General features: G+C 42.1%; 1 protein-coding gene across 1 annotated transcript in view; it reads left to right on the top strand.

Annotated features, from left to right (window-relative positions):
• The window catches only part of TRAF1 (TNF receptor associated factor 1), a 64,837-nt gene that overhangs the window by 15,744 nt on the left and 35,605 nt on the right, over nt 1-13,488 (top strand). The window contains exon 2 of the mRNA XM_043498756.1: nt 5,445-5,548. Within this exon, the coding sequence (XP_043354691.1) occupies nt 5,445-5,548 (104 nt within the window). The remainder of the gene's footprint in view (nt 1-5,444; nt 5,549-13,488) is intronic.

The raw sequence follows: 13,488 nt of genomic DNA, 5'->3' as shown, positions 1-13,488 counted from the left end.
TTTGTCGTCTGCTGGCCAAAAGACTCCTGTAGCCAATCAATAAATTGCAATGACTGGAAACTCCACGGCACACTTAATACTGACCATTCTAAAACATCTGTAACTGGGACAATGCTGTTATGGGTCAGAGGTTCAACTCCACAAAGCTACATTGGTAATCCAAGCTCTGGGCATCTTACTGCCTAGGCTGCACTTGTTCTCAACGTTTCCCACTGTAACACTCCTACTAGTTTTTGCACCACCTCAGGGATGACTCCAGCCCTAGCACACTGCTTGGGGCTGAGCAAGGAGCCTAGTTGTACAACTGGCCCTTAGGGAAATGACCAACCAGGAGAAGGGTGTGGATCATAGAATCATAGAATATCAGGGTTGGAAGGGACCCCAGAAGGTCATCTAGTCCAACCCCTTGCTCAAAGCAGGACCAAGTCCCAGTTAAATCATCCCAGCCAGGGCTTTGTCAAGCCTGACCTTAAAAACCTCTAAGGAAGGAGATTCTACCACCTCCCTAGGTAACGCATTCCAGTGTTTCACCACCCTCTTAGTGAAAAAGTTTTTCCTAATATCCAATCTAAACCTCCCCCATTGCAACTTGAGACCATTACTCCTCGTTCTGTCATCTGCTACCATTGAGAACAGTCTAGAGCCATCCTCTTTGAAACCCCCTTTCAGGTAGTTGAAAGCAGCTATCAAATCCCCCCTCATTCTTCTCTTCTGCAGACTAAACAATCCCAGCTCCCTCAGCCTCTCCTCATAAGTCATGTGCTCTAGACCCCTAATCATTTTTGTTGCCCTTCGCTGTACTCTTTCCAATTTATCCACATCCTTCCTGTAGTGTGGGGCCCAAAACTGGACACAGTACTCCAGATGAGGCCTCACCAGTGCCGAATAGAGGGGAACGATCACGTCCCTCGATCTGCTCGCTATGCCCCTACTTATACATCCCAAAATGCCATTGGCCTTCTTGGCAACAAGGGCACACTGCTGACTCATATCCAGCTTCTCGTCCACTGTCACCCCTAGGTCCTTTTCCGCAGAACTGCTGCCGAGCCATTCGGTCCCTAGTCTGTAGCGGTGCATTGGATTCTTCCATCCTAAGTGCAGGACCCTGCATTTATCCTTATTGAACCTCATTAGATTTCTTTTGGCCCAATCCTCCAATTTGTCTAGGTCCTTCTGTATCCTATCCCTCCCCTCCAGCGTATCTACCACTCCTCCCAGTTTAGTATCATCCGCAAATTTGCTGAGAGTGCAATCCACACCATCCTCCAGATCATTTATGAAGATATTGAACAAAACGGGCCCCAGGACCGACCCCTGGGGCACTCCACTTGACACCGGCTGCCAACTAGACATGGAGCCATTGATCACTACCCGTTGAGCCCGACAATCTAGCCAGCTTTCTACCCACCTTATAGTGCATTCATCCAGCCCATACTTCCTTAACTTGCTGACAAGAATGCTGTGGGAGACCGTGTCAAAAGCTTTGCTAAAGTCAAGAAACAATACATCCACTGCTTTCCCTTCATCCACAGAACCAGTAATCTCATCATAAAAGGCGATTAGATTAGTCAGGCATGACCTTCCCTTGGTGAATCCATGCTGACTGTTCCTGATCACTTTCCTCTCCTCTAAGTGCTTCAGGATTGATTCTTTGAGGACCTGCTCCATGATTTTTCCAGGGACTGAGGTGAGGCTGACCGGCCTGTAGTTCCCAGGATCCTCCTTCTTCCCTTTTTTAAAGATGGGCACTACATTAGCCTTTTTCCAGTCATCCGGGACTTCCCCCGTTCGCCACGAGTTTTCAAAGATAATGGCCAAGGGCTCTGCAATCACAGCCGCCAATTCCTTCAGCACTCTCGGATGCAATTCGTCCGGCCCCATGGACTTGTGCACGTCCAGCTTTTCTAAATAGTCCCTAACCACCTCTATCTCTACAGAGGGCTGGCCATCTCTTCCCCGTTTTGTGTTGCCCAGCACAGCAGTCTGGGAGCTGACCTTGTTAGTGAAAACAGAGGCAAAAAAAGCATTGAGTACATTAGCTTTTTCCACATCCTCTGTCACTAGCTTGCCTCCCTCATTCAGTAAGGGGCCCACACTTTCCTTGGCTTTCTTCTTGTTGCCAACATACCTGAAGAAACCCTTCTTGTTACTCTTGACATCTCTTGCTAGCTGCAGCTCCAGGTGCGATTTGGCCCTCCTGATATCTTTCCTACATGCCCGAGCAATATTTTTATACTCTTCCCTGGTCATATGTCCAACCTTCCACTTCTTGTAAGCTTCTTTTTTATGTTTAAGATCCGCTAGGATTTCACCATTAAGCCAAGCTGGTCGCCTGCCATATTTACTATTCTTTCGACTCATCGGGATGGTTTGTCCCTGTAACCTCAACAGGGATTCCTTGAAATACAGCCAGCTCTCCTGGACTCCCTTCCCTTTCATGTTAGTCCCCCAGGGGATCCTGGCCATCTGTTCCCTGAGGGAGTCAAAGTCTGCTTTCCTGAAGTCCAGGGTCCGTATCCTGCTGCTTACCTTTCTTCCCTGCGTCAGGATCCTGAACTCAACCAACTCATGGTCACTGCCTCCCAGATTCCCATCCACTTTTGCTTCCCCCACTAATTCTACCCGGTTTGTGAGCAGCAGGTCAAGAAAAGCGCTCCCCCTAGTTGGCTCCCCTAGCACTTGCACCAGGAAATTGTCCCCTACGCTTTCCAAAAACTTCCTGGATTGTCTATGCACCGCTGTATTGCTCTCCCAGCAGATATCAGGAAAATTAAAGTCACCCATGAGAATCAGGGCATGCGATCTAGTAGCTTCCGTGAGTTGCCGGAAGAAAGCCTCATCCACCTCATCCCCCTGGTCCGGTGGTCTATAGCAGACTCCCACCATGACATCACTCTTGTTGCACACACTTCTAAACTTAATCCAGAGACACTCAGGTTTTTCCACAGTTTCGTACCGGAGCTCTGAGCAGTCATACTGCTCCCTTACATACAGTGCTACTCCCCCACCTTTTCTGCCCTGCCTGTCCTTCCTGAACAGTTTATAACCATCCATGACTGTACTCCAGTCATGTGAGTTATCCCACCAAGTCTCTGTTATTCCAATCACGTCATAAATAAATAAAGGGGATAAAGCCCCTCTCCTTTCTTATACCAGCTGGAGTTAGGCAGCAGTTAACTGGAGGCAGCACATGCTACTTCTTTAAACACAGGAGCCTCAAGTGTTCCCTGTGGAATTTTGCCTGTCTTTGTTATATATAGCCACAGAGCCCAAGACACAATCACTTGAGTGCTGCAGCCCCTCTTCCTTACCTGTCTCCTCACGAGTCTGTGGCTGCAAAAGCCAAAATCCATAATGGGCATTACTTCAGGAAAATATGTCCACTTCCCAAAGCTCTTATTTCTTTGCCTGACATTGTACAACTGCATGTGCAAGACTTCACCAAACATGCTGTTCTGGGTTTCTTCCAGAATAGCTCAATTTCTTGCATGGTCATACAGTAGCATAAAGTATCATGTGATTCAGAGGCTATCCCAGTAAAGAGGATTTGATGACTTGTGAAAGAAATAGGGTTCAGATAGTTGGGCAAATTCCAATAGTTCTGTGACTATATAACTTTTCTGCTGCCCAAGTCCCTGCAATAAATAATGAATCACCTACTCACCTCCCTCTTTTTAATTTTTTATTCTTCTCCCTTTTGGTAAAATTAGTGTTGTATTTTACAGTGAAATAAGAGTGGTTGCTAGAGAACAATCCTAGGTGATCCCACTGGTGGTTCTGTGCATGCTACCTTTATAACACTTCCAGCCTGTTCATGCAGAGATAAGAAGCAGGAACAGAATATTAGACACTGTTTGTTCTAGCTGCATGACTAATCTTAGTGATTATGTTTCAGGCTCTCCGGTGTATGTGTGTGAGAATAGGTCCTTCAGGTAAGACTACAGAAGCATAGTCTGGTCTGTGTGAACATTCATGGTTCTTTCTGTAGAACAGAAGTTTGCTCCAGTATTCTGGTTCTCCACTGTTTTGTAGGGAGCTGTATGTGGGTTACTGCTGTCTGCTGCAGAGCTGGCTGTGTTTCACTGGTGCAATTTGTGAAGTTCTTTCAACTCCTTTGGCTGAAATTCAGCTCAGTGCTGTGGTCTAAAGTAGCACTTAGGTCTTGTGCTGACTCTCTGCACAGGGGGGAATGTTACCACTTTGTGATGAAACCACTATGTAAAATATTATATTATCCATTAAAAAGAACAGGAGTACTTGTGGCACCTTAGAGTAACAAATTTATTTGAACATAAGCTTTTGTGGGCTACTGATGCTGGTCTTTAACCTTCCTGTGCCTTATTCCACTGCGGGCAGGAGGGGTTATTCTTAGCAGTTGTGGAACATATAAAGACATCTGAGAGGAGGTGCTGGCAGCTACCGTCTTGGAATGGTTCCTTCTGAGGGGCCAGAACCTGTGGCCTCTTGTAAAGATTATGTTTTTCATAACAAAGCTTTTGGGATTTTCTTGTATCAGAAACATTGACCCCTGGAATGGATCTCTCAGGAGATGGTGGCTGCAGGGAAGGGATAAGACATAGCTCCTTTTATCATAGGGAGCACCCTCTTTCATTTAGAGCTCTGCAACATTTTCATAAGAAAACCCCAAACTGTATGAAACTTGCCCATCTTGTGATTATGCAAAAATAACTTGAGCCAGTCTCTTTGTGAATCAGTTGAGTAACCTTGGTGCCATTTGTGGTTTCCAATCAAAGCTGAGTGAAATTCACCATTTGGCACAGTTTCCACATGACACTAGGAGAAACTTGGCAGAATCAACTTTCACTTTGAGTCTGGGGTTAGCATCCAAAATTCAAAGTGAAACTCGGGAGGTCAAATTCATCCCTCATGAAACTCAGTTGGAGAAAATAGATTTACACTAGGTTGAATTTAGGGCAGGGTGTCTGACCCAACATGGATTGAAACCAAATCCCCATGACCCAAAACCAGTAAGTTTCATACAACTCTGTTCATACCTGGTACATGCGGCTTGTTATTTCTCCTTCTTTGGTCACTAGTTCTGAACTAAAAAGAAAAGGAGTACTTGTGGCACCTTAGAGACTAACAAATTTATTAGAGCATAAGCTTTCGTGAGCTACAGCTCACTTCATCGATAAATTTGTTAGTCTCTAAGGTGCCACAAGTACTCCTTTTCTTTTTGCGAATACAGACTAACACGGCTGCTACTCTGAAACCTGTAGTTCTGAACTGAACAGCTCCCTAAAGAGACAGCCCCAGTAGAGGGCACTCCTTCCCATTAGCTTGTTCACAAGGGATACATTCCAATCCTAGTCTATGAAGCAAAAGTTAATTATAGTGGAAAGAGTTAGGTACACTTTTAATTAAACAGATAAAATATTGCTGCATTAGACTGTGCAACATGTCTGTGTTTCTGTTTCTTCCAGGAAGACCCATTGATCCCGAACTGGAACAGACAGAAGCATTTGTTTCCCAAATACTTTGTGTCCCGTCCAGTTCGAGATGCAGATGTTCCATATGGAGTTTCAAGGTCTGTTTCCTTGGCTGCGTTTCGAGGATGCTTCTGGGAACTAGTGTACAATGATGTATTTTTCGAGCCTGTCATTGACAAAGATGCTGAGTTACTTGACCTCACAAGATGACTTTGTTCAAGAATCTAGACATGGAGACAGTTAGCTTGCACATAGACAAGATGCAGATTTGCCTTGTTCCATACCCACCTTCTCCCACTTTCCCTTTTACTCTCCATGCCACTCCATGCTTGAAAAAGTTTCCTCTTTTGCAAGCACTAAGCACCCTACTTTCTCCTTCAAATTCCTCCTTCAAGTCCTCTTACTCTGTGAATATTCATGACTTTGATTTCCTCACATCAGTCACGTCTCTGTGCCTGTGTGTGGGAAGAAGCATGATCATGTAGACTGGGAGGGAAAAAAAACATAGATTCTGTTCCTAGTTGTGCAAGGGTCCTGCGGTGCAACCTTGAGCAATGCACTTAACTTCTCTGTGCCTCTGTTTCCTCATCGGTAAAATAGGGATGATAACAACAGTAATTGCGAAGGGTGTTGTGGAGCTTATTTCTGTCATGTTTGTAAAGCACTTGGAGATCCTTCTATGGAAAGCACTGTAGACGTGCTACTGAAATTTGAGTTGGATTATAAACTGCAGAGGAATGGACCCTTGTCTTTCTGTGTGTTTTGGAAAGTGCCACACAAACGTATAGGTGATCTATAAATAATAGTAATTATAAAGATCTAGTCCAACATTTTTAAAAGCGACTAGTGATTGTCAGTGTCTCAGGTTTGGGAGCCCAGCTTGACACTCTTTAAAGGAGCTGAATTTTCAGAAAGTGTTGAGCACCTGCCTCCTGAAAATCAGGCCACAGTAAGGCATCTCACATTCGGCACCCCAAGTTAGCAGTCATGTTTGAAAATCTTGGCCCTATTCATAAGTCACCATTATTCACAGAACAATATATAGTTACCAGAGTGTGAGTGATCCTACAACATTGGAATCAAAGCATCTGGGTGTGGCGTCTTCCAGAAGTTGGTGTTTGATTGAAGAAAGCAAGGAGCGGTGAGTTTGGGCTTGTCCACACTGGCAATTTACAGCGCTGCAACTTTCTCACTCGGGGTGTGAAAAAATACCCCCCTGATCACAGCAAGTTTCAGTGCTATAAAATGCCAGTGTAGACAGTGCACCAGCACTGTGAGCCGCGCTCCCAGCCCTAGTAGCTACACCCCTCGTGGATGTGGGTTTTTCAGAGCGCTGGGAGAGCTGTCTCCCAGCGCTGCGCTGCGACCACACGAGCCATGTTAAAGCGCTGCTGCGGCAGCTCTTTAGCGTTGCCAGTGTAGATAGCCCTTAGTCTTGCTTATTTGCTTCAGCTGAGAAAAGAAAAGAGCAAGGAAATCAATTTGTGTGATTAGTGCATCAGTTAGTACTTTGCACGCAGTGGGTGGTCTGCAGATAGCCAGACTGAGAATCTGTAGTGAGCTGAGTTATTTACTGATGAACTGAGATGCCAGTGCTGTGATCCTACAGGAGTTGCTACCATGGGCTAACTGGACAATGTGTATATTCCTGATGGTCTGCACTCTGTCACTCACATAAACAGTCATTAGACACTTTGCTGCCCTGGGCAATATCCTGTTCTCCTTGTGTGGTAAAAACAGCCCTGCCGAGCAGACAGTAGAATCAGGTGGATTCACTTTAACTTCAGGTGTTTTTATTGAGCTTTAGTTAAAAATTAAACAATACATAAGAGTTTATAAAAGAAACTCCCTCAAGAAATAATTTGGCATGCTTTGGATGACTGCAGGGGTCTTATACAGCTTAAAACAATTTACATGCATTTTAAGTGAGCTTACGCATTTTTTCTCTCATAGTATCATTTTAAACCTTCTATTGAGAGCTGGATACACTGTTGCATAGCTGTAACCTCAGAAAAACCAATCCCAATTACATTAAAGCTACTCCAGTGGAAGAGAGATACAAGGCTGCAACATAGTTTTCTCTTCCTATTTCCATCAAGGATTACAAGCTCATCTTTTAAGCATCCACTGATGCCTCCTTGAGGACAAGGATGCTCCAGTCAGCTAAACATAAAGGGTCCCACTGGGTTTACTACCGCCTTCACCCTCTACCCCATTTGTTTTTTGTTGCTTCCCTTCAGTAAGGATTAATGGAGACCTTATGTAAGAATGGGAATGTCTTATCTGCTCATTTCCTTTCTCCTGTAAATGTTTCCGCTAATCTTTCCCACCAAAGGCACTAAGTTTACCTATATTAATGCAAAAAGAAAAGGAGTACTTGTGGCACCTTAGAGACTTAACAAATTTATTTGAGCATAAGCTCTCGTGAGCTACAGCTCACTTTGCTCACGAAAGCTTATCCTCAAATAAATTTGTTAGTCTCTAAGGTGCCACAAGTACTCCTTTTCTTTTTGCGAATACAGACTAACACAGCTGCTACTCTGAAACCTATATTAATGCAGGGTTCCATAGCAAACAGTGAATTGTTGTATATAGAGATGGAACATTCATATTTTGCCATCTGTTTCACAGTGAGAAGATGTTAAATTTTAGCTCGTTTTTCCAAGTGTTACCTCTGGAAAAACTCTTTGACAGCCTGCCAGGTAGGCCTAGCCACATCCCCAGTGTTTCCTCCAAAGCAATTAGAGACAAAATGAGCAGGTAAGAATTTTCCAGTCTGGATCAGGCCCTGTCTACATTAAGGAAATCCACACTGGTGTAAACACATTAATGTAGTTAACGTAACAACAGTAATATAATGAGGAGTCCTTGTGGCATCTTAGAGACTAACAAATTTCTTTGGACATAAGCTTTTGTGGGCTAAAACCCACCATCAGATGCATGGAATGGAAAATACAGTAGAGAGATATAAATACACAGCATATCAAAAGATGGGATTGCCGTACCAAGTGGGGGGTCAGTGCTAATGAGCCAATTCAATTAAGGTGGAAGTTGGCTATTCTCAACTGTTGAGAAGAAGGGGTGGAAATCACGTTTGTAGTGCTAATGAGGCCAGTGTAATCAAGATGGCCCATTTCAAACAGTTAACAAAAAGGTGTGAGTATCAGCAGGAGGATATTAGTTTTTGTAGTGACCCATCCACTTGCAGTCTTTATTCAGGCCTAATTTGATGGTGTTCAGTTTGCAAATTAATTCCAGTTCTGCAGTTTCTTGTTAGAGTCTTTAGTTTCAGCAGCAAAAATCCCTAATGTAGATGGGCTGTACCAGTGTAAAGCATGGCGTAATCTAGTGAGAGGCCAAAGTATACTGCACTGGGTAAGCCCAACTTTATGCCAGTTTGATATGTCAACATTAGATGTTTGCACTGAAGTAGTGACAGCAATACAGTTACATTGTTGTGGATTTCCTTAGAGTAGACAGGGCTTGAATAATCATGATGCTTAAAACCAGAGGCAGGCTGGGTACTCTTCTCAGTTAATTTTTGTCCTGCAGTAGCGTAGTTTGCAAAAAATTAACGAGCAAATCATGACAAGGAGGCACATTTTAGTCTTTGGACCTTCTCTTGCCTAAGATGACTCCTTGGTTTGTATCATGGAAACTGCTTTAGTGAATGACTAAAACAAGATCAGCATGGGACACTTCTTACGTTTTTTGACAAGTGCCAAAGTGATGTTCCCAAACAGCTGTTCCTTAAATTAATTTATTCACTAGTAAACTGAGGATAGTAGTATGTTACAGTAAATATAAACTGGAAAAAAACAGAGGTAGAGTGTGGATCAAGGGAAAAATATTGATTCCCAACGTCTGTGCCAGAGCACAATCCACCTTCCATTGAAGTTAGTGGAAATCTTTCCATCTACTTCAATCAAAGTGGGACCAGGTCCGCAGTGTGTAAATGTAACGTAACATACAAAAGGTAAAACCCGCAGTAAGTACAGTGAGAGGTATGACAACAAAAGCAACCTAAAAGAATGCATCTGAGACCAGACATGGGATGGTGGCAAAGATGTCACTTTGCTCTGGATTGGTATCCAATAATACTTTACTCTTATAGAGCACTTTTAATTTGAAAATCACAAAGCACAATGCAAACATTATAGTTAAGCCCCATGACACTTCTGAAAAGTAGGTATAAAATTATTAGTACCCCTATTGTATAAGTGGGTAAAGCTAGTCAAAGAGGTGATATACTCAAAGTTAAAGAACAACTCAGTGGCAGAACAGGAAATACAGTCAAGAATCTTGACTTTGAGTCCTCAGCTGTAACTACTGGAAGTATTCGCAAAAAGAAAAGGAGTACTTGTGGCACCTTAGAGACTAACAAATTTATTAGAGCTCACTTGAGCTGTAGCTCACGAAAGCTTATGCTCTAATAAATTTGTTAGTCTCTAAGGTGCCACAAGTACTCCTTTTCTTTTTGCGAATACAGACTAACACGGCTGCTACTCTGAAACCTGTCATTATACTGGAAGTATTGCGTCTCATTGAGAGACTGACCTTGTTTTATTAATTTAGGGTTTTTTTTTCTAGTTTTAACAGTTTTCAGGGTCCCTCCCACCGCATACCTACATCTTCAGCCATTTTATTTAAAACTATCTATGCACTGAATGGGCATCCAGATCCCATTCATTTTGTGTCTCTATTCAAACTGGGACTCTTAGCCCAGAAAATGTTGAAGTAAAATTTTCAAAAGCACCTAAAAGTGACTTATAAGCCTAAATCCCATTTTCAAAAGTAATTTAGACACTTAGGAACCTATGGATCATTGAAAGTCTTAAGTAGTTTAAGTGCTAATAGAAATTTTACCCTTAATCAAAATATATCACTGCATTACATTTTCCCCTTAGATATAAAATTGATAAGCCACCCTATATAGTAATACACTGCCCCTGCAAAGCCAACATCAGTGTAATGGGTCTATAATATAGCCAAGCTTCAAATCTTAATCTCTTTGTGAGCCACATCCTGTTTTCTTTCGGTTAACTGATCTCATGTGGGGGAAATTTACCAGAGGAAATATCTCAAGTTTGGAAAGTACCAAAAACTTATCTTTAGTTTCTTTGTGTAATTCAGTGCCTTCTAAGATAAAGGTGTAATATTTTACAGAATCGTGAAGGCAAAAGAGAGGGAATAGGCTCACTTAACATACAGCAGAGACGTACAGTATTGTTAGCACATTGAGTTTTTTTTCGTCTCTCTCTCATTCAGAAACTGAAATTGACCCTACTGAATTACAGCCTCCCCTCTGAAACCATTAACTTCTATTTCTTTGCACTCCCACTTAAAAATGGCCACACTCAGACATATTTTCTTTAAAAAGTAATTCATACCCTGGCTGAGAATTTCTGCGTCATATTTCAACCCAATGTGAATTTTATGGTCCTAGTTCTAAAACTATGAAAACAGAGATTTATAATGGAAACATTGACTGATCTGTGCCACTAGCCATTCACTCCACTCGAATTCTGGTTGTGTCAGTGTTTCCATATTTAATTTTTGGTAGCATAAAGGACAGTGCTATGGTATGCAACGCTATCTTGCAGTCAGAAAACAGAACATCTATGAATAAGCTTGCACCACATTGAAGCGGGAAGTATAGACAGAATGGTATTGGGGCCAATCCTGCAATTGTTTCTCAACCCAAACTCCCATTCACTTAAGTGGCCCTTATTTTTAAGGCCATCTGTTTAAACATTAACCTTACCAAAACTTAGATCATGTTGCCACTTTCACATTTTCACCATCAAATATCTTATTAAAATTAGAAGCCTGATTTTTAAAAGGTTACACAAGCAATTACCATGACTGCATGCACATATCAAGTAATTGCATACCCACATTGCTATAATTAGCCATTTGCATGTGCAACAATAGTAATTAATATTAATACTTAGCTTGTATGTAGCACCTTTCATGCACAGATCTGAGTGGTTTGCCTGGCATCATACAAGGAAGCTCTGGCAGCAGCTGGATTAGAATCCAGAAATTCTGACCCCCAGTCTGCTGCTCTAATCATAAGACTACACTGTATGATGTTTACATTTACGTAGCTTTGTAACACCAATTCCCTTTTCCTCATTCTTGTTTTTATTTAGCTGATAATAATTTTCTGACAAAGCAAAGGACCAAATTCTGCTCTTGGTGACACTCCTGAAACCCCATTGACTCCAGTAAGATTGTATGGGTGTAACTGAGAGAGGAATTTGGTCCAAGGAGGAGATTTTTAATGAACAAAATTAAAGGGCTGAGAACATAAATATGAGAAACCTCTCTTGGGACAACTGCTTGAACTCCTAAAAGAATTTGACCCTTCTCTCTGAAAATACCAGCCACCACAAAATGCTAGTTATTCATCTCTAAATTCCATGAGTAGATTAGCTGACAGCTGTGATTTGAAAACAGTCTTGGGCCACGAAACAAAACGAGCTAAAATGTTTTCTGTTACAGATAAAGTTTGAAATGGTAAAGAAAACTGAGCAGCTGCCCATCTATTATGTTACATAAAGAGACCCTGTCCCTTTTGTAGCAGGTTTTCAGTTTGTGTTTAATACTTCCTATTGTTTTCAGCTGACCTCTCAGAAGCCTGAAAATAAAATTTGTTTCCAACAATTTCATCCAAACATTTCCTGCTCTATCTTTCTTAAAACAATCATGGTTTCTATAGGCTGTGTTGTGCAAACACTACCAGGAGCAGTGCTTATAGTGTACAATACTCACAGTAGTGGGTGCTTGCAAAAATTATCTTATTGTGAGTGCATGAGCACCACTAATGCAGCTCTGGGGAGAGAATAAATACTGTAAGTCATAATAAAAAGTGGCTATCTTTTTAGATATAGTTCTCTCAACTCTGTTTGATTTTTAAACTAAACTACTCTTTTGAAATCTAGAGAACATATCTCCCAAATGATGACACATACTATTTTTTCCTATATTACTTGACATTGTCTATTTAAGACAGGGAGGTGGGAGTTTAATGGAAAGATTTTTGGGAACGTTTTCTCTTGCCTGTACCACAGATGTGATAGAACACTTGAAAAAAGAACATTACTATATTGTGCAGGCAACCGAAGAGCTGAGTCACACAACAGCCATGTGAGTGGAGCTGATGAATGTTTCTGAGCTCTTCATAAAACACATTAATATAACTGTTTTATCACATAATGGGGGGGGGAAGGTGAGAGGCAGGAAGTTCAAGATCTTACCTAAATGTTTGTTTCAGCCTTTCTATAAAGCAGTAAAGAAAATACAAGCAGAATGAAAGAAGTACTTTTGGGCAGGACTGGGCTAGATGACCACTGGTCTGATGCAGTATTTGCACCTGTAACTTTCTCTGTAAGGGTCCAGTCCTGCTAAGTATGGAGTGTCCTCAATTCCCACTTTGATTGTTCTCTCATCTTGTCCTCGGGGGGCGGGGGAAGAGAACCCCCTTCTTATGAAGAAACCTTCCTAGGTACGTGGTCTAAATGAAATCACTGAAAAGAATCTGGGGATTCTAGTGCAGTAATAGAAATAGAGGCAAAAATATGAGGCAGTTGCAAAAAAGGCTAGTGTCATTCAGGTGTATTCAAAGGCATGTCATACATAAGACAGTAGGTAATTGTTCTGCTCTACTCAACACTGGTGAGGTTTCTGCTGGAAAGTACTGGAAAGTGTCCAATTCTGGGTGCTGCACTTTAGGAAAGATGGGGACAAGTTGGAGAGAGTCCAGGGGAGAGGAACAAAAATGATAAAAGCTTCAGAAAACCTGATCTATGAGGAAAAATGGTAAAGGAAAAAAACTGGGCATGTTTAGTTTTGAGAAAAGATGACCCGGGGAGGACATGATAATCTCCAAATATGCTCAGGGCTGTTATAAGGAGGTTGGTGATTAAGTGCCATGTCTGCCGGAGGTAGGACAAGAAGCAATGGGCTTAATATGCAGCAAGGAAGATTTAAGCTAGATATTAGGAAAAGTGTTCTATCTAGAAATTGTTTGTAG

The sequence above is a fragment of the Dermochelys coriacea genome, chromosome 16 (genome assembly GCF_009764565.3).
Source record: "Dermochelys coriacea isolate rDerCor1 chromosome 16, rDerCor1.pri.v4, whole genome shotgun sequence".
NCBI classification, from domain to species: domain Eukaryota; kingdom Metazoa; phylum Chordata; order Testudines; family Dermochelyidae; genus Dermochelys; species Dermochelys coriacea.
Note: the sequence above shows the minus strand (reverse complement) of the source record. Positions and strands in the feature narration are given on the sequence as shown.